At 37.7% G+C, this 22,213-nt stretch overlaps 2 protein-coding genes and 1 long non-coding RNA gene across 4 annotated transcripts; 2 read left to right on the plus strand and 1 right to left on the minus strand.

The window, feature by feature from the left end:
* Positions 1-2,196: 2,196 nt before the first annotated feature.
* On the minus strand, positions 2,197-22,035 carry LOC144215750 (uncharacterized). Of its 2 annotated transcripts, none has more exons than XR_013330496.1 (4): positions 21,910-22,035; positions 20,289-20,346; positions 20,052-20,152; positions 2,197-2,388 (listed from the first exon to the last, which is right to left on the minus strand). It is a non-coding gene; the product is annotated as an uncharacterized LOC144215750 (long non-coding RNA). The 2 variants fall into 2 exon arrangements; XR_013330497.1 differs by lacking the exon at positions 2,197-2,388 and adding an exon at positions 9,731-10,039.
* On the plus strand, positions 5,701-12,738 carry LOC144215748 (beta-1 adrenergic receptor-like). The gene is made up of 3 exons (XM_077744863.1): positions 5,701-6,079; positions 6,159-7,452; positions 11,291-12,738. Exons 2-3 carry the CDS (start codon positions 6,182-6,184, stop codon positions 11,316-11,318), a joined length of 1,299 nt encoding a protein of 432 aa, XP_077600989.1. The 5' UTR covers positions 5,701-6,079; positions 6,159-6,181; the 3' UTR covers positions 11,319-12,738.
* On the plus strand, positions 17,075-22,076 carry LOC144215749 (prolactin-releasing peptide receptor-like). Its single transcript, XM_077744864.1, has 3 exons — positions 17,075-17,219; positions 18,751-19,232; positions 20,803-22,076. The coding sequence occupies exons 2-3, from the start codon at positions 18,781-18,783 to the stop codon at positions 21,437-21,439; spliced, it is 1,089 nt and encodes a 362-aa protein (XP_077600990.1). The 5' UTR covers positions 17,075-17,219; positions 18,751-18,780; the 3' UTR covers positions 21,440-22,076.
* The last annotated feature ends 137 nt before the right edge of the window (positions 22,077-22,213 follow it).

Below are 22,213 nucleotides of genomic sequence, written 5' to 3' on the forward strand. Positions count from 1 at the left end.
CCTTGTCAAGGTTGCTGGATCCTATCCCATCTGACTTTGGGCTAAAGGTGGATTAGATCCTAATCTGGTCGCCAGTCAGTTGTATAGCAAATGCAGACAGATAACCATTCACATTACAAAACCACTGAGTTGGAATCGATCCCAGGATCCTTGTGGCAAAGTCAGGCGCATTGACCACTATTGGATCAGTGATAACAGCTAGTTTTTTACAACATCATAATCATCAGTTATTTGTTATACAAAGCACTTGAAAAGTAATCTAATCCAAGTATTGGAAATATACCAATAAAATGGTTAAAACAAATTAATTTGGTGTGTATATGTTTCAAGCTGCAGCTTGTATGGAAGAGAAGTGTGGCCAAGTGATTGATTAATTGATTGATTGATTGGAGTTGAGTCTTACTATGGTTTCAATTGGAATGTTTATACACATGCACCTGTTGTGCTTCAGTCTAGGTTAGGGAGGTTGAAGAATTAAAGTTCAGTGTATACATTAATTGTTGTGCATTAAAACAGGGAAACAGCAAGGAAAAACAGATTTAAGTTGTTTTGTCGATAATATTACTTCATATTGTTTATATCCAAAATATTTTTTAAATGTCAAATAGCACAAAAACGTGATCACACGCAAACCTTTTCTTTGGGCTTCCTCCATCATTTCTGTGTTTGTCATCATTTATTATTTTAGTTATTAACAGTTCCTGTTCATGTCTTATTTCAAACACTAACATCCTTCAACAAGTTTTCTGGTTAGGGCATTCACATACAGTTTGACTAGCCCCATGTGACAGAACTAAGCCAATATAACCATTTACGAATCTTGTCGGCTGGCAAGCAGCAAGACCATATGTCAAAGGAAAAAAGTTCAGTGCAAACAAACAGGAATAAATGAAAAAAATGAAAATAAGACTATGCCCCCCCCCCCCCCAATTACGCACATTTTATAAGTTATTAAAAAGTTATTTTTAAAATTCATACAAGCATAGGTTTTATTAGGCCTTACAGACCAGTGTAAAAATCCACAATAAATGTCTAAGTGAGCAAAGCTATGATATTGTTTTAAACTACATTTTGTACCCATTTTGGTGAATTTGACCTCTTCAATTACAGAGCACTTGTTAAATTTTGGACCCTAGTTACAGAAATGTAATATAATGTTTAAGAAAAGAATATAATTAATTAAATGCAAAATAAACAGAGGGTTTTTTTAAAACTAAAGAAACAACCACCCGACAGTTTACTTTCTAATCAGTAATTCAAATAAACAACAATTGCACATTCTAATCATTCAGCACACCTGCAACCATGGTGAGGGAACATGGCACTCAAAGTTGATGGGTATTGCGTTGGTGTTGAATTTTGTGCAATTTTACATAATGATTTAGCACGAGAAGATATTATGTACTGGTGGCAACACAATATGACAGAATCTGCAGTGCTAATCAGCTCATAATTTCCATTTAAGGAAGTCCTTCCTGTTGTGTACTATTCCTGAACATGTATACTAGTAGCATTGACCGTTTTCTGCTCACATTAACTCCCTGCTATGTTGCCTTCCCTTTATCCGTTGTTCTGCCAAGACTGTTGCAATTACTCCGGGGACTTCCAGGTAAACAAGACTTTTTCAGAGGATTTCTCTCAATACTGGACTGGCACGGCACTGCAGTCAATCAATGAGATCACAAGTACTAATAATGAGTAATACCAGCAATTAACATCACTGTAACCCAACGACATGCTGCTGGCATTTGCTTTAGTTATCGATTGAGACCTTCTCTTTCTCTGTGAGTGTCTGTGACATTGGCGCCATATAACCAGCAACCTACTGCCCCCTCTTCTTTAGCCTTGATTCTTCCCTTAGTCGTGGCCAGATCCACAACATGTATCACATGACCATCACAAACTGAACTGAAGACTAGCCAGGTCATCTAAGTTTTTTCAGGAGGAGTGCCAAGACAAAACGAAAATGAAAGACTTTAAACGATTGCTGAAATATTGGGTGGAAAAGTGGTTTGCACGTCGGCCTGACAGTTCTGAGATCCAGGCTTGGATCCCTTCACGTGGATTTTCTTCAGGTACTCCAGCTCCCTCCCACATTTCAAACACATGAAGGGTAGGCTGGTTGAACACCCTAAATTACCTTGCATGTCAATTAATCACAGTTTATTTGATTTTTAGGTTAATTTCGTAGTGGTTTTACAGAGAAAAAAATTAAGTAGATACTATATAGGCTGGAAAATTTTAAGAGATGAATGCTTTCAGTTTGTGTGTTGTGCAGTAACATGCCTGATAGCCCATAGATCTCCTGGACGAGATGTTGGGGAACCTGACTTTTGTGGTCCCAACTGTGGAGCGGGGAAGACCACAGAATGGTGTTCTCAGGAATCCCTGCAAAGCAAAAGGCAAGGCAATATCAGTTTTAGTAAATAGGAACACAAGAGGCACTTTAATCATTTTCGTCTTCACTTCTTTAAGAAAAATAGCTTGCGACTTAGAAGGCCTGTGGGTTTTCAGAATGAAATACGTATATTGAACAGGCCCCAGAATAGCCTGAGATGGTTCTCCTGAGAGTGTGTGGTGGGACATTCATTGGTGATTTAAGTGTTTTCTGCTAAATCCTCAGAAAAGAGCCCAGGAAAGACAGCATAAGTTTCCATTCATGTAAATTATATGGGAGTGAAAAGTAGATGAGTTTAAAGATTTTTCAAAATGTGCGTCTATGCTCAAATTTTTCAAATTTCATATTAATTCTCTTATCACTTGACCTATTCCACTTTCCCATGTCTTGCTGAGACAAGAAAAAAAATACAACCGTAAATCTCGTTATATGGTCAGGGGATAAATAAAAGGATTGTGTTATTGGAATGATTTGCAATGAGAATTAATCACTTTAAAACTTGAAACCGTGGCTTCCCTCTGCATCCATCCTTGACCAACTTTCACTCTTTAATGGACCATTTCCTGTCTTCCGATATATCCACCACACACTCACAGGGGGGATTTGTAAACATATAATATAAAGATAGAAGACTGTGTTCTGGAAAATCATAACCAAGTGGTCAATTTAAAATAATTATCCAATTGACCAACCACTGCCAAGCCCGTCCTTTCGTTGTCTTACACATTTGTGCTCGTCATTTACTAGGTCAGCGCAATTTTAAAACAAGGTAGCGTGTTGGAAAAGAAAAAGATCAGAAGCAACCAAAGGGCAACATTTACTCCCTTAGAATGTCGTTGTTTTCAAGGTAGGGTGAGACCCTTTTCCAAACATGGGCTCCTTGGGCAAAGAATAGTTAAATTGTACTGTTTTTTTGCAAAGGAAGCTTGTAAAATCCGGATGGGTGACTAGTCTGGTGTTTTATTGCATCACACAAGATAAATTCAGTAACCAAAACTAATTTTAAAAAGCAGATGATTAAAACACACCTCCTCAGTGTTCATTGAGGAAAACATTCCCAAGGCTAGATGCATGAATGAAAGAGTTAGATGAGCCTTTTTTTTTTTTTTTAAGATTTTTAAGGACAGATAAAATAGAGCATATCTCATAGCACTGTTAAAAAAGTCTATATAAATCATTGTCCCACTTGATAAACATTTTATTTCAGATTATAAAGCTAATTAAGGCCATTTAATTAACTGAGTTGAATTAACTTGTATGATAACGTATGTGGGTCATACGCCATGAAAAGCTGTGTGAAAGGTTCTTTAACCTCAATCCCATAACTTCAAATGTGCCCTGACAAAAAACATGGCAGCTCAATTGCTATTTTAGAGGGAGCATATCTGTTACCAAAAAAATAAATAAAGCAAAGCCTGGTGTAGAATTGATTTTCTGTTGAATTTCCGAAGCCACTTCATCTCAATAACAGTTGACAAAGATGTTTTACAATATTTCTAGGAAATCATAGCATTAGATCACTGATGAGCTATTTTTTATAATTTGCCCATTTGCTACACATAGTGGTTGTGGGGAAGCATTGATGATGACACCTGAGCGACAATGTTATCATTTCTCTGAATTCATAACATTTAGACATTGTATCAGATTCACAGAATCAGTTTAAATGAATTCCAAGACCATGGGCATGAAATATTTTTCCCAGAAGAATAAGAAATTTGTAACACCTTGAACAGAACTTTCCAAAATGTGTATTTATGTAAGAAATTAAGGTTTGTTTATGTTGTGTCCGCCATCAATGATGCATTCTTTGTGCCTGATCATACGAGTTATCAATTAAAGTTTGTCTCCCCTGCTCTCCTTAAAGGGAATCCTTACTCATCTTTTTTGATTTTTTTGACAGTTAAGAGTATGAACAGAAGGCTTGCATGGAAAAACCTGCCACACTGTTTACACTGTCATGTGACAGATACACTTAATAGGTTAACAAGTATAGAGCGGAGACTACATTAACTCACATTACCAACTTTGTAAACACGCCTCATCAGCGAGTTGTACGTTAGGTGTGAAAGAGGTACAGTGTACTCCTTTTAAAGAAATTAATCTTAGGAGTTGCATATAGCATAGACATATATATTGATTTTTTTCATGCATTATGGCTCTTTCAAAATTTGGGTTTCCCGACCCCTGTCTTGGGCAGACGTTTGCACCCTACAGTGCTCAGCTGTTTCTTTTAAATTGCTGTGAATCTGCATTCTTATGCAGCTACAGGCAGTTTGGGATGCCATCAGGAATGATAACAGTCATCTACATACTTCATGTTTGAGTTGCCTTATATAAAAGATCTGAAATGGAATTAAAAACATTACTATATTTTATTGGTTCAGCTACATAAAACAGCATTGTATTTCTACTCCAAAAAAGAGATGTTCAATATGGTGAAAAGAATTATAGAGTCGATTATCCCGCATTAACAGTGGAATCCGACTATAAAATTATTAGGTCAAAAGAGTGAATATTTTTTTTATGAGTCACAGAATGCACTACTAAAAGGGAAGCAGAGCAAACTGCAAAGTGTGTATTCGTATATGCACATGTGGTGTATACATTTAAGTAAATTATACAGATAGATTAGATGTCAATATAGTGTAACACATAAACATCAGCATGCATTCTGTAATATAATTTACATTCTGTAATAGAATTTACATCCTGGAAAGCCAACCTTACAGAAAGGGTTCATTTCCTCTCATTGAGTTTCACCAATCCACTGAAAACCAGCAACATTTGGACCTTTCTTCATCCTTAATATTTTCAAGGTTTTTTTTTTTGGTACTGTCATCATAATATAGATTAGCAAGGCCTTATTTTACTAAGAGCACAGTGACCTCAAACTGAAAATGTATGGACAAAAATAACTTTCTTGTGGATTATTGCAAACAACTCGATTCAACTGGAGCATTCAGTAGTACTAATTTCTATTTAGAGTTAAATACTGATGACAACTTGTTTTTTTTTCATAATGATTTATTATTTTTCAAGTCATGAAAATCCTTTTATGTGAAAATGCGATAACAACTCATAATATTATCAAGATCAAGTTAATAAGCAATAAAATAATTTTAAATAAAACAATAAGCAAAACACAGGTAATCCTAATGCTTTGGTGTTGTTACTTTAAACAACTAGGAACAATACCTTCATGATTGAGTGAAGCTACTAGTACTTGTTTGCTTTTCCGCACACTGGACAGCGCTCACACCCTTCAACTCCTCCCCTTGGCCAACACAGTCATAGCCAGCTGAGAGGAAAAAGAGTGAGGGAGAGCGAGAAAGAGGGCAGATGAAAAAAGGTGGGCTCTCTCTCACGCTGATGCATTTGTGCACTTTTTACTACAGCGCAGATGTTCAGTATTCGTTATCAAAGTGTCGCAGTAGGAGGGGATCGTGCAGCTGTCTGTGCTGATTGCTTTGAGCTCCTCATAGACAAGGCTGACATTTTTCTTTAAATCAATGTTTGGCCTTCTACCAACTCGGTGAACTTTTATTGTTTCGGCACGGAAGGAAATGTACATTTTAAGGAGAACATGTTGACTCCATTAAGACGTCTTGATTTGTGGAAGCATGGGAAGCCCGGGCTGAAGTTTGAGCGTGGCTAAACAATTCTCCTGAGGCGAGAAATGTAAGAACATTTGCCTTTTTTTCTGCTACAGCTTATGTCATATTCATGACTTTGGGAATAAAATGTTCCAAACTTTTAGTGACTGAGGTGAGGCCTTGAACAATGGACGGCAACTTGAGCACTTTAGCGTCGGTTTTGAAGAACGAAACGCTCCCCTACCACCCCGCAACCGGATCCTGGATCCTCCTCATACTGGTGGCTATCATCGTCATCATTGTGGTGGGAAACCTGCTGGTGATCATCGCCATTGCTTCGACTTCCCAGCTCCAGACCACCACCAACATCTTCATCATGTCTCTGGCTTGTGCCGACCTAATTATGGGGGTCCTGGTAGTGCCCCTGGGGGCCACCATCGTGCTGACGGGCAACTGGCCACTAGACGAAACATCTTGCGATTTCTGGACTTCAGTGGATGTCTTGTGTGTGACGGCGAGCATAGAGACGCTATGTGTTATTGCAGTGGACCGTTACATAGCGATTACCAGGCCGCTCCGACATCAAGTTTTACTGTGTAAGTGGCGTGCCAGAGCCATCGTTTGTTTGGTGTGGATCGTTTCGGCTTTAATCTCGTTTGTGCCCATCATGAAAGGCTATTGGCGCGCCGACAATGAATACGAAGCCAGGATGTGCTACGATGACCCCGCTTGCTGTGACTTTGTCACCAACTGGGCTTATGCCATTGTATCGTCCATTGTTTCGTTTTACATTCCTCTCTTTATTATGATCTTTGTCTACGCAAAGGTCTTCCTAATAGCGAGAATGCAGGTGAAGCTCATCGATAAAAGCAGAATGCGTTTCAAGCACGAGTGTCTGACACTGGGAACGCAAGATGGTTGCGATGTGAACGATGGGGCCCTTCAGTCGGTGTGCAATAACCAGGGCAACAGTGGACCCGGGCGGAAGGGCGTCAAGCGGAGGCCGTCACGTTTGTTACTTGTTAAGGAACACAAGGCACTAAAAACTTTAGGTATCATCATGGGAACGTTTACAGTGTGCTGGCTGCCCTTCTTTGTGGCCAACATCATCAATGCTTTTGACCGAAGAGTCCCGTCGGAGAGGATCTTCAGACTCTTAAACTGGTTGGGTTATGTCAACTCTGGCCTCAATCCCATCATCTATTGCCGGAGCCCGGAGTTTCGCAATGCCTTCAAGAACCTTCTTGGCTGTCCGTGGCTGTCCACCCCACGTCTCAACACCGTCTATATAGAAGTGCGGACTCGCTGCTCCTGTTTTCACTGGCCGGCTGAATCAGGCCTTGCTGGCTCTTTCCAAAAAACTCCAGTCAGAAACCAGAGTGGCGAGGCTTTGCCAGTTCAACTTCAGTCCAATGCCAGGATGCAATTCAATGACTTATCGCTGCCAGAAGCCAGATTGTAAGTTCATTCCTTTTAAGATTGATCGTCACAACATTTGTCCTGAGTCTTTACACATGAGGCATCTGTCTGAGTTAATTTCAATTTTAACATTGGTACATTTTTCTTGGGAGAGAATATCTATCTAAAGCATCTACATGTAGTTACACAAAATTAAGATAAGAATGTCAAAAGGCATCCCCTTATTTCAAGCGCTATAGAATATTGTGTTCTATGACTAAGTATACGACCCTATAAAAGTTTAGACATCCATCTTGCATCATAAAAAAAAAAGTTTGTTTCCAATCTTCTTTGTTTATGAGTCATGAAAAGTTTGACATCATAAACCAACATTGTTTATGCATAGCATTCAGTAGTGAATGAGATGTGGATGTCCTCACTTAAACCTTGTCCTGCTCAAGGGAGTTGAGTCTAGCTTTAGGAAACGGCCATGTGACCGTATCGGAAAGGAAGTATAAACTCCGTGATGAATAAAACTAATCAGAGAAATTGAACACATTGAGACATACTGTTGCATGCATACCACTAAAACTAGTGTATCATGGACAAAATAGGGTCTGTATTTGCAAAAAAATCGACTGCTTCTTTTTGAAGCAACAAAATTATGAAATGGAAATGCATTAATCATATTCTTCATAAATAATATTATACAATGGTAGTGTAAATTTCTGCACAATTACAGGAAAAAGCACAGAAGTAATACATAACGTAAAAGGATTGATGCAAAACTAACCCAAAAGGAAAGTTGAAGATGAAAAGCAATAAAGAGATATTTAGATTATACTAATATGAAGTTTTGCATCAGGAAAAAGTATATTAATCGCAATTGTGGTGGTGCAACATTCATCGAAATGCTCAGAAGATTTAGTAGTTCAGTTAATTCTGTGTATGCAATGCATTGATACATTTTAAGTATAGTAGTTCCATTAGATATATATATATATATATATATATATATATATATATATAAATAACGACATGAAGCTTCTATTAACGTGTCCTGTCCATAACGTATGATTAGTTATCGTCTTCAGGTTCACGTTTCTATAAATGGATCACATTTAATCCTGCGGAGCATTCCATATTAGGCTTTCTTTAGTCCTATCAACACAGCAGTTAAGAAAAATAAATCATTGAAGTCATTTGCTCTTTCAGTAATAAACTCAAATTTCATACTGTACTTTGATGCCAATCCATTGACGTATATTTCTCTTGAATTGATGCACAACTATGATATTGTTTACGGAGTGGGTTTTGTTGTTTATTATCGGGCCTATGAACAGCTCACACAACGAGATTTGTTGCACATTTGATCAAATATTAGGGCGGCTCTTTGGCAGGCGTGGGGGGGCCCTCCGTGGACCAAACCCAACACTCAGCACAGCAGATAAATCTTTATCTCTTATGCACAGCCCACTATTTCTAATTAACCGTATTGGCTGTTCCACACACTTTCACATAAATTGGAACCGCATAACATTTGACTCAGGCGGCCCGGCAGTAAGAGTGGTTAGTGCGTAAGCCTCACAGTTCTAGGGTCGAGAGTTCGATAAATGTGTGGGTTTTCTCCAAGTACTCTGGTGTCATTCCAAATCCCAAAAACATACACGCTAGGTTAGCTGGTTGAAGACTTTAAATTGCCACTAGGTATAAATGTGAGCATGAATGGTTGCCTGTAATCTACCTACTTTTTTCAGAGAAATGCAGATAAAGCAGATATGATTGCCAATGTTTGCCAGATTCCTAAATAATAATAATCATAGTTTAATGAAGAAAAAAAAACATTGTCTGAAATTTAAAATTGTCATTTAAAATTACAGAATGGAGAAAATCAATTGAAAATTTCAGGAGATTCCACTGATTTGATTCAAAACAAAGACAAATAATAAAGTCTAATTTAACTAAAATTTCATTGAGCAACTGCAATTTAGGGCTTTACTAAGTCAAACATTGTTCCAAAAATATCTAAGAGAAAATTATTTTAGATTATGCAAATGGTAAAAATTATATTAATACTTGCCAGGCCACAGAAACATTCATATATGTGCTTCACAAATTTTCAATATTTGAAAGGAAAAAAAAGACCAAAATGAAATAAAAACAACACTTCAAAAATAATTTAAAATCATGCCTTTTTTCCTGTTATCGAACATTATTTGTAGTCTTTCGCAATTTAAATTTCAGTAGTACATAGTATTTGTACCCAAATCACAATTTCTTTGTGCACGTGGTGGTCATACTTCACAAAAAAAAAATTAACAAAACATGTTGCAGAATCAGTCCCTCAAGAAAAATGTTCTATTGGTGTCAAAATGAAGTGAAGAACAAACCATGGACAATCAGACACGTTTCCCATGACCCAATGCATCTAGGACAACGTTTCTAGCACAGAGGAGGCACTGTTCTTGCACTACACAGCATAGATACAGGTTGCTGCTTTTTAGGGCAGATTAATACTGCACTTGCTGATGTTTAAATATGGCTGCGGATGAAGTTCTCCTTGACCCAAACTGTTTTATGCAAGTCCTCTGCAAAGAGTTATTTTCATCCAAATTTCTCCTATCAGTGTGGATGAGTTTGAGTCTTCCTGTACAGACATGCACAGTGACAGTGATAACATCAGCATCCATGTTTTGTTAGGAAAAAAGTAATGACCGTAGACAAAAGAATGTAGTATACTTGTTTTTTTTTTTTTTTTTTGGGAGCTGCAATGGTCTAAAATAAAAGTACTGGTGCAATAAAAATGGTAGCATGCTGATACTAACATTGTTTTCTACCAGAGAAAGATAAAATGCTTTAAATGTTTAAACGGTCGGTGTACAATATTATCTGATTGCAAGTGACATTCCATACAAGGCATGGCCAGCTCAGGCAAACAAGTTGCACAGTTACAATGAACACAGACTATTTTTAAACCCACAACAAAAGAGTTAGACTACTCACCAGGAAAGAAAACTAAACAAAAAAATGAAATAAGCCCCATCATAGGTCACGTCATACTTGTTTGGCATCTTTTTAATAGGCTGAATTTAAAAAAAAAAATGACCTATGTGTTTTTTAAAACTTATTTATGTGGAACCTTTTGTGTTACTTGCTTTTTGTGGCTCACACTCAATGCCATGGGATGGTGTTTTTTTTCTGCAAAATGTCTATGTAAAGGCTTGCAAACAAAGAATGATGGCTCATCTGTGTCATTACTGTATTTTGATTCAGAGTAAAGGCAGCACTTAGTCATTTCAGGGGGGATAACACATTTATTTTCAAGCCCTTCAATCTGTGAGGGTAATTTTAAAAGATTATTTAAATGTTTTGAATCATTGTTCGTGCTAAGACGATACCATGAATTACAAATGAAACAATTAGATAATTTCATTCATTTCTTCTCTGAACCGCTTATTAACTGCCAAAGGGTCCTGAGGGCGCTGGAGCCTATCCCAGTCATAGGGGCGATTTAGTGAGTGGGTGTGTATCTTTAGGCTGCAGCCATTGTGGGATTTGAATGTCATCTCTTAGTGCGTGGGTTTTTTTCTGGGCATAAGCTTGTTTGTGTATGTGTGCCAGCGTTCACTTCCGGGTGTACTCGCTGACCCAAAGTCAACTCCTTTCTTTTTATTACTTCACTAAAAATATTAACAATTATTCCCAAAGGATACACACTTTTAAACAAAAACAAAACAAAAGAAAAATGACCAATGAGCCCACTGAAATTGGTTTCCTTGGGTGACCTCCCAGCCATGTCCAACATGAAAAATTTGTCAGGAATAGCAAATAAAGAAAACTAGCATGACAGCTTTTGAGGCATTTAGATTGTAATCCGTTTTTTTTTTTTTTTTTACAGCTTCACACTACAGGAAAAGGAAGGATGATGACTGTAAAGTGTCCCACTACTGAAGTCATTACTGTGAATTACAGCTAGATTGGGCAGCGAGGTCCAGCACTGAAATGGCAGCAACGATTTAAAGAGAATGGTGATGAAGGTTATTCTGATACAGCATCTGCCTCCACTTAGTGTCACCTGGGTGCGCTGTCATCAATGTGAAAAATCACTGACTGAATTCACATATTTACAAATAAGAATTGACATGCAAATGAATGAACACCTGCTTGTGCTTTCAAACTGTAAAAAAAAATATTTGCACTGTGTTATATGATAAGTTATCTATTTATGATAAACAATCTCCAGCCAACTTGCCATCAGTTATGGAATTCCAAGTGCACAAATATTAAAGGGCTCTCCTGTGAATTCAAACCTGGGTGTCTGCTTTAAAGCTACATCTTTGGATTGAGATTGTGAGATCGTCTGCCAGCCAGGCCATAAAGTTAATTATTTCTGTCAATTAGCAATTTGACAAACTGCAAGTAAAATATCACCAGCAACCCTTTGACTCCATCCCAATTCACAAGCAACACCAACAACAGTCTTTCAGCCTATTTTAAGACAGCCTGCCTGCTCACTTGCATGCTAGTCTAGTTGAGTTCTACACAATTCATCCAACTCATTAATTGCATCCGGCGTTCCCTTGACTTTTGGGTGTGTGTTTTGTTTGATGTTGAAATAAAATAGATTACACAAATGATGTGTTGCATGTTTGCCCATGTAGACCAATGACATCAACTGTCCATCACTAAAAAAAAATAAGTCATACCCAAAAGCAAAGTTGGCAATTTTAGATTAATGCAATAGTGCAAGCACTAAATTACCTTTCACAGACAAAGAATATAATTTTTCCATAATTTACAGCAATGTAATGTCAACGGAAAACTAATTTAGGGTGCCCTGGCAGGACGCTGTACATGCAGCACATGTTGCCGCGGTGATCGTTTCTGTTGCTTGGCAACTGGGCCAAAAACAGAGGACCAACAGGTAGGGCATTCATTTTGGCTAGTGGTATCCACAGGGTAAAAAGACTCAACAGGTTGCCCTTTGATTTCAAGCATCTCTCAAACCAACAGTCCACTTGGCGGCGGATACTTTCAAGAAGGACAAAATGAATGACCAAAAGTTGTAAGGTCATTTAACAGATTCTTAAAGACATGCAAATACACTGGGGTCTTTCCTCTGTCTGATCACCTGTGCAAATAGTGAGTCAATGTGTTTGAGCAATGTGTTTACTTACTTAACTAGCTTGACTGCATTATCTTAAAAAGCACTTTGAAAATTGACCATTGGTTTCATGTTTTCACCGTATTCCTTTTATGATACATTTTTGTTTGAGATTTTTTTTTTGTATATGCTCATTTTTTTCTTTCATTTTCCAATAATATAAATCAGCACTTGATACACTCGACTGGAATATTTCACCATGTTTTTAATCCATTTCAGCCTACCAACTACAATAATTGCAATATATATATATATATATAGTAATTAGTTCTTATAATTGATGACTTGAAGGGGCTACAGATATATCATAGTTTGCATGTTTAGATGTATGGGGGAAAATTGGGTTGAAATATTGTGAAGGTATTCATTAGGAACAATTAAGATTTCATATGTACTGCTCTTTATAGGTTGAATTCTGTATCTCAAATTGCTACATCCTGTAATGTATCTCCAAAGGCGATGCAACACAGCACTGCCATCACCTGGAGAATACAGGCATATGATTTTTAAAAAGCAGACATACAGTGAGGACTGAGGCTTGAGTGATTTCAGGTGTTTCTTGTATGTGAGGTGTTGCATAGCATGTGTGCGTGATAGTGCAGTAAAAGTAGAGCACTAGAGGAGTGAATGATGGCTCTAAAGAAAATAATTTATTCTAAGCAACAAAAGGAAAAATACTAATTAAATTTAAAAAAGACAGACCCCCCCCCCCCCTGAAATGAACGTTAAAAAAAGAAAGTTCTCATGACTACAGAGAACCATGACATGATGACAACCCACACAGACAGATGGAGACCAGGGAACTAATTGATGATGCAACAAGGCACACATTGACAAAATATGAAAGGAGCTTTTAAAATGACCCACAGAACAGGGTTAATGAATCTTGGTGAAAACAAACACTTAATGTGCAGAGCGTGCATGAAAAATAGACAGGAAAACATTGTATAAACAAAAAAAAAAGATAAAAGAAAATCTCAAATCTCTAAAAATATTTCAAATAAAAGAAGAAAAAGAATAACAAACTGAGATCATGAGAACAATGTGTTCTCATAGTTTACGGGTGCTTGTGAATTCAAACAATGTTATATTGAAGCACTTAAAAACTCATTTTTTCCTTTTAATCCTAGCAACAGTTCTCAAAAATATAATGAAAAAGCTAAAAAACTCTTTCAAAGCTCCCAATTTTATTTCCCAAAAATATAAACGTAGACTTCTTGCCCTGATTCACTATAATTTTGGTATTCTGATCCATCACACGACAAAGTCTACTACTACTGTTTTTCCAATGAGTCAAATGCTCTGAAAAAATCATCGGTTTCAACTATGCAGAGAAAAACCATTAAAAAGTTATTTTCAAATAATTTTTCAGTCTTCATAATTCATTTGTGAGTACTCTTTGTACGATTATTTTCTCAAATAGCGTCTAAAAACAATAATAAAAATAGTGGGGCTTTAAATGAGAAGAATAGAGCTGTTTAACTGCAAAATATTTTCTACTTTGTATAAACTTTTCTTATACTAGATGAAAGAGTTTCAAGCAGTTTTGTCACAAGTCCTTTGCTGGCAGCAGAGTTCGGAGATATCGTTTTTATTACTAAAATGGTAGACAACAGGGTTTTTCGTCTGTCTGGAACTAAATGTCATCATTTTAACAGCTTGTGAGCATATTTGCAATAAAGCAGAACAATTTCCCAATCAATGACTTTGGATTATAGGATCACGCAAACATTACACCCAAATTACCCCTTGTCAACTAAGTGGCGATCATTACTGGTCCCTATTCTTGCACTGTTTGGACAAACAAGTGGGCTGTTGCCTTTTCCGCCAGTACACCTCCTTTGTTTTGGAGATACACTCCCTTGTAATAGGCAAGGCCAAATTACGAAATGTTCGTCAATTTATGCACGGGATCACCCAGCATGCCTTACAAATCAAACAGATGTATAACTGCACACTGCAGCTTGAGTAAGGGACAATGTTATTTTTTCCGCTATGTGACAAATCCAAGAATAAATTGGGGAAAAACGTATAAAAGTATAAAAGAAATTGGTACAAGTCACTCCCTTCTCTCCAATTTGAGGTGAGAGAAGTACCTCAATCATCCACTGGCTTTTATTTCCTATATTTACCTAAAACCAGGTTTGTTTTTAACAGATAATATGATGTGTAAGGAACAAACTTGCTTCAAATTTACTACGAAAGCACAAAAGAAGACAATAAAAGATGTAGAGATGCTCACAAGTGCGCCAAGACTTTACCGCAACTAGAATCCTTGAGCATGTGAATGCTCGGAGATTGGCATACATGTTATTTCCGTGAAAATAACAAAATTTCTTTCTCAGACATTATTATAAACTACAATATCTTCTAGTCATGCTCATGATGGAATATACTACGATTTTGTTTAAATCTTAGGGCAGATCATGAACTTTCTACCAAACTGAAGCCTGTTAGCAGCAGTAACGTGGACCACCTCATGTGCGCGAGTGACCACTTTTCTTTTCTTTTTTTTTTCGGTTCCCAGCAAGACGCCACTGATTGGGTCGTTTCAATGATGCTATTTTAGAGCATTCCATGTGGTCGATACTGTGGTGCTAACCGAAGGAGTGCAAATTTTGATTCATGATCATGTGTACCGGTAGATACTTCCAAAAGGACTTTGGGCACTTTATACAATAAGAATACTACTGTCATTATGAAGTTTAAATTAATTTATTTCAAGGCAGTTACAAACAAATCCTTATTTGCCAGTCAGACGTGGTTGCAAACAACTAAGAAAAATAAAAAAATAATTTGGACAATTTGATCTGGCACCATCTAATGTGGAATGCATGATGATTTAGATGAATTGTATTTATTATATATAAATGTAAGAGTTTTTCTTTGTTCAGGAGGTGATGTATTTTATATACAGTACTAGCATTTCATATCCTCAATATGTAGTCAAGATATACATACATTCATTCTTACCCGCATATCATTATGTACAAATATATTATTATTGGCGAGGAAAAGCAGGTGTTGATTTTGAGTCACAAAAGCGCTTTTATCAACTCAAGGCTTTACAAACCAGGGCTTTTTTCCCTCTCCATTTAATACTTGAATAACGATAAAGATGTTGTCTAAAAGTTGTGCTACGTGTATAAATAAGTCGCTCTAATGTATAAGATGCACTACCATGTCTAAATTGTGAAAAAAGATGCAACATATTACTAAAAATATTGCATTTGCATTTTATAGTCTGTACCTGAAAACCAAAACTATAATATTCAGTTCTACTTTAGCCAGATCATTTTTATTGCCGTTCTTTTTTTTTATTTTAATCTGGACTACACTTAAGTTTAGACTGTACATTTTTCCCCAACACTTCTTTCCATGAAATCAAATAAACAGCAAACTTGTTGAATTGCATCCAAGCGGTTTTCATGAATGCAGGAGCGCCAGGCAAATTAACTTGAAATGAAAAGCACTACAATGCGGACACGTGGCGGACACATCTCTTGCCGAGTGGAAAATATTAGAATTCTCCAGACTCCAGTCCGATTGATTGTCGGTAAGCCTTCCGTGGTCAGCGGTTAAGTGAAACTGTAAGGTTCACAGTTGCATTCTGTGTTTTTAATTTGAGTGAAGACTACATATTAGGAGGTGCTTGCACTTTGTTTTCCATGTGTGTGCGCGTGTGTGTCGCCTATCACGTTGGAATTAATGAAGGATTCAACATCAGCAAAGGGACAGTCTGCTCTGGGCAGACTAAGCTTCAGTTTGTTCAATTGAAACATTTGCAGCTCACAAAACATTCAGACATCACTTCCTGTCAACATCTTATCACACAAACCTCAGTTCCTTGTGCAAACATGTTTGTGCATCATCAGTGAATACAATTCAAACAGAGGAGCAATGCTGTATTCATTCAAGATGGAGGTTGACCTTCTGTTCCTAGGTATATATTGTTACCTTTACTTTTTGTATGAAATCTCAGTAGAGGATCACCAAGTTTATTTTTTTACTCTTACATTTCCGTCCATGAAAATAATTTATAAGTATGTATGGATGTATGTATACATGTATATATGTATGTGTGTACGTGTGTATGTATGTATATATATATATATATATATATATATATATATATATATATATATATATATATATATATATATATATATATATATATATATATATATATATATATATATATATATATATATATATATATATATATATATATATATATATATATATATATATATATATTTATATAGTATAGTATAGTATATGTATACACAGATCCCAAATGTCAAAATACTATAATTGCAATAGAATAATAAAAGACTTTCAGTTGGGGAAAAAAAAGTATAACTTGGCCAGGTACATGCAACACGTTCTTTTCTTTAAAATGAATTCCAACTCTTGGAACAACGGGAACATGACGTCATGGGGGATGATCATCGTTCGCAAGGAAATCAAGAGTGGCATGTGAGAATTGCAAAGGGACAGAGTGTGTCACAGCTCAGTGAACAAGACAATGGCTGGATCGTTGTGAGAAGTCTGTGAAAGGCGCGCACACGCTCCACGCAGGACCATCATCTGCATCGACACCTCCTCCGCCTGCCTACAACCCTGCGGACCTTAATGCTCTCGGTCTTTTCATCAACACAAGGTAGGAAACGACGTCCTTATCAAGGATTTTGGTTTCATGTGCGTCTCAGGATGTACTGCATGTCTTGCTCAAAAGAGATGAGAAAGAACTTTCCCATTATTCCTTTTAAACCCTATCCATTTTGTGCATACAGACTAATAATCATGAATTATATGTGTATACAAAAAAATGCATTACTTTTCTGAGCCACTTATCCTCACATGGGTCAAAGAGGGGCTGGAGCTTAGCCCAGACAAAATGGGCAGTTGGAAAGGTTCAACCTGATTCAGTCAGCATCCAATTGCAGGGCAAAAGGAGACCAACAACCATTACGCATACACTCAAACCTAGGAAAGATTTGGGAATGTTCAATCAGCCCATTGTGTATGTTTTTTGTAAATGTTGGAGGAAACCATAGTGCCTGGGGAAAAAACAACCAGGGATGGGGAGAACATGCAAACTCCAAACCCTGCCGTATATGTGTACAAATGTATGTATATGTGTGTGTGTATTTTACGCACTATAAGCCGCACCTCAAAGCCTCCAATTTTTTCAAAGGCTGACGGCGGCCATCATTTAAGGTGGATTTACAAAAGAACTCCTCCCGCTAGATGTTGGCATCAATACAGAATTCAAAACTAGACTGTTAATTATATATATACACATACATATATATTATATATGGATCAATATTGAGCAACAACAGCTCTCGCAACTACGGCGAGCAGCCCCCCGACTCCATTATGATTGAACATCAAACTAAAAATAAGTTGTTCCTCTTCAAAATGATAACATCAAGTGCCCACTGAAAATGAAAGACATTATTAAATCGATCAATGCTGCTTAATGGGTTTTTCAGAGATTTCTTTGAGTTCAATTTGGAAATACTGAGCAACAAAAAGAATGTTGATCATGATGAACTCTTTGCCTGCCAGTGACAATAGATAAACAATAAATAATAGACGTCTAATTCACTACTAACTCAGCAGAACTAGCTGTAAATGCTCATGTAATATACCCTAGACTAAATCCAAAAAAGGTATTTTAATTTGTTTTGTTGACTAACTTTAAACTTACTAAACAACTATCTAGTTTTAGATGAAATTATTCCATGCAACTACTTAAAGTTTATTCAACAAATAGTAAGAAAATAAATGTCATTTGCAATTCATTCCCTCCCATCTTTTGAAACCCGTCTTTCTTTCTAAAGAAATCAAATCACCAAAGATCCAGCAACCCCCGCAGTAAAGTATAAAAGCGAATAGATTGATATAATACCATATATGTGCACACAAGGACAGCATCACTATAATAGCTCCAACGTGTTACTGACAAAGGTGACACACAATGTACCTTAGAAGATCAGAGAGTACTGAGCATCCAATCAGACCGCTATCGCACTCACAACCCAAGGGGCCAAAATTGCACACCAACTACAAAAATGGCTTTCAAGTAGACTTCATCACATAACTCATTACATATCTCTCCTCCTCATTTTAATTAAAAATGCCTGCATGGTCAACAAACTCACAAGAATTCTGTATGCATGTAGAGCCATCTACAGAAAAATCTGCCTATTGGGATGGAGGTACCAACTGGTGTCTGCGTCCCAGACCTCCCATCTCCATCCCCTGTGACCCACCAGTCCAACGACACCATCTTTGAGGTGGCATTGCGGAACGCCTCCTCGGATCGCAAGCCTACATTTGAAGGTGTGGAGCTGCTGCAGTCCTTCAAGCTGCTTATAATTCCCTGTTACACCCTAGTGGCCCTGGTGGGCGTGGTCGGCAACTACCTGCTGCTCTACGTCATCTGCCGCACCCGCAAGATGCACAACGTCACCAACTTTTTCATCGGGAACCTGGCGTTCTCCGACATGCTCATGTGCGCCACCTGCGTGCCGTTCACGCTGGCCTATGCACTCAACCCACATGGCTGGGTGTTTGGCCGCTTTATGTGCTACCTCATCTATCTCATCCAACCGGTGACTGTCTACGTGTCGGTTTTCACGCTTACTGCCATTGGAGTGGATAGGTGAGCAAATTCCGGCGGCGCAGAGGAGATAGGGCTTTGGAATTTAATCATCTAGTTTTTGACAAGTAAATAATGAGAGACCTTGGTGTGGAATTTCATACAAAATGAAATTACATAAGAGAGGTAATTAAGGCTCAAAATACAGAGGCACATTTTAGCAAGCGAGGAAAATGATTTTAGAGCTATAAAATGAGAAACAAACATGTATTTATATGCAGGAAAAAAATAAATCACCAAGGTAACGATTATAGAATATATATATATTGTTCTCATAGCAATAGCCAACATGAGCTAATATTTATTTCAATTGAATTTGAGGGTCTTTTATCGATTTTATGTAAATTCGTAACCCATTCAGATTTCACCGGTAGCAATAAAAATACAAAGTAGATTTGTTTTTGACCATTTTGTTGGCAAAACATTTAAAAGACTTTACTTTAAACTACTATTCCCTTGAAAAAAGCAGAAAATCTAAAATATGCGTTATTGGTGTGTGTGTTTCAGTCAATTTCATTGAATAGCTGCTTAGCCAATCAATGTATCAGTCCAAATTGAGCAGTATTCTGTATCATTATACCTCTGGAAACATAAAATGTTTGCCCTCTATCTTTGGAATTATTTGAGTCCTTTTAAATCAAAATTGTCCCTGTTTTTTGGTAATCTGTACACTATTATGACAACTCGTGTAATGGATAAAGACTTAATGTTATCCATTATACGTACAAGATGTCCCAAATATTTAACCAGCATTATATAGTTTATTATTCAGTGTTTTTGTGAATACCTTACTGCTGTAAATCATGAGATTACTCGACTGACCTGTGGGCAGAAAGTATGGTTTATCTGTCACTGTATGAGTGAGTCATTGGTGGCTTGTCTAGCATGCAGCCAGCTACTGTGAGCCCCAGCATCCCATGAGCCTAAAGGGGATAAGCAGAAAAGGCAGTGGAAAATAGACGGATTACTTTGGTTGTTGTACTGCATTTTAATGATAGCCATTAAAAACAGGCTTAAATCACTGTTGGCTACCTCTACATGGGATGGACGCCCACTCACCTGTAATGCTGAAGGGAATAAGCAGCAGAAGAATGAAGCATGTGGCAGTGAGATACATCTATGGAAAAAAATAAAATCAAATAAGTAAATATATCCCCATGACAACAAGTGATTCAGAAAATATACATAGTATATGTTATATGATGGTAGGAGAATGGCATAGGGAAATTTTCAAGCAAAAAAATAAATAAATAAACGCAACAACATGATTTTCCACTGTCATCCATCGGGCCTTAAGGCTGTTTTTTTTGTTTTTGTTGTTGTGTTTTTCAAATAACAAATTAAGTAAAGTTTTGAAAACCAGCAATTAAAAAGAAATATTTACAAACAACACTTTTAAAGGACGTTACTAAGGGAGGGTCTAAGGTTGTGTTCTTTTTATTATTTTACAAATGATATGAGAAAAAAAAACAATGCAATTAGTGACCACAAACAGGCAGACGATGACTCTTCTTTTCTTCTTATTTGATAATGCGTTGAGTCAAGCAAGCTAATTTCATTCTCTCCTCGACAGGTACTATGCCACCGTGCATCCTTTGAAGAAGCGCATCTCAGTTTTGGCATGCACATACTTGCTATCTGCTTTCTGGCTGCTCTCCTGTGCTCTGGTGGCTCCAGCTGTAGCGCACACCTACCATGTGGAGTTCCGAAACGAGGGCTTCACCATCTGCGAGGAATTTTGGATGGATCAAGAGGGTGCGCGTCTGGCCTACGGGTACAGCACTCTCTTCATCACCTATGTGTTGCCTCTCTCTGCCCTCTGCATCTCATATTTGTGCATCTCGGTCAAACTGAGGAACTGTGTGGTTCCGGGCCACCACACGCAAAGCCAGGCCCAGGCTCAGCGCGTGCGGAAACGTAAGACCTTCCGCCTGGTGAGCCTGGTGGTGGCGGCTTTTGGCATTTGCTGGATGCCCATCAGTGTGTTCAATGTTCTGCGTGACATCGACATCGACTTGATTGACAAGCGCTACTTTCTGCTCATTCAGTTGCTGTGTCACCTGTGCGCCATGAGTTCATCCTGCTGTAATCCTTTTCTCTACGCTTGGCTTCACGATCGCTTTCGGGCCGAGCTGCGCAAAATTATGGTGTGCCACCGGCGCATCGGCATTGCTGCCAATAACGGCGCCACTGCCAGTGCCATGCTTTAAGACTTCAAAAATTATTGGAATTTGGGAATACAAACCAACATAGCAAAAGGGTTGTCCAAACATTGTGGACTGTTTCAGCCCATTAATGATACTATGCCGTACTAAATCTTAAATTTCTTCTCATGGGTAGGTAGAGGGTTAAAATGGTAGGATTCTCACACAAATCAGGGCATGATTAAATTAACAATAAGTAATATTGTTTAATTGCCACTGAAACTCCATTTTAGAAAACAAAAAGCCCCAATGATAGAGTAGACCGGCACAAATTGACAAGTCGTTCACTGGTTGAGAATTCAGGGATGTTACCTGAAAATGTTGCTACTGTATATTTATAGTTGTCAGGTTATGTGCTGTGGTAGTTAGCAGAAGTGTTTATGTGTGATCCATGTGAGTAAGCCATTGACTTCTAAAGATTAATTGTCAATGTGCAGTTCTTAGAAAAAGTGAAAAGGATTCAACAGCGGTTGCACCTGTTTGCAGGTTCGAATGCAGTAGTCTAGCAGCTTGTCTGAGGCCTGCAGGGCGAGATGTAATTCAGGTTAACCTAACCACACCCGTCTTGCATGGAGCAGATGTTGTATAAAACTGGAGTGTCTTCCGGTTTTGACGAGATCTGATCCCAGTGGCCTATGAAATGGTTAAAAAACGCCATCTGCTGTTTCGAAAGGAGATTTTCACGTGTCATATGACGTGAGGCAGTCTTGTTCTTTGCTCAGATCGGCAAGAAAAAGTAGTCCCATCTGCAAGAAAAAACGCTTCACTCTGCAAGAGAGA

Source organism: Stigmatopora nigra, chromosome 22 (genome assembly GCF_051989575.1).
Source record: "Stigmatopora nigra isolate UIUO_SnigA chromosome 22, RoL_Snig_1.1, whole genome shotgun sequence".
Classification (NCBI taxonomy): Eukaryota; Metazoa; Chordata; class Actinopteri; order Syngnathiformes; family Syngnathidae; genus Stigmatopora; species Stigmatopora nigra.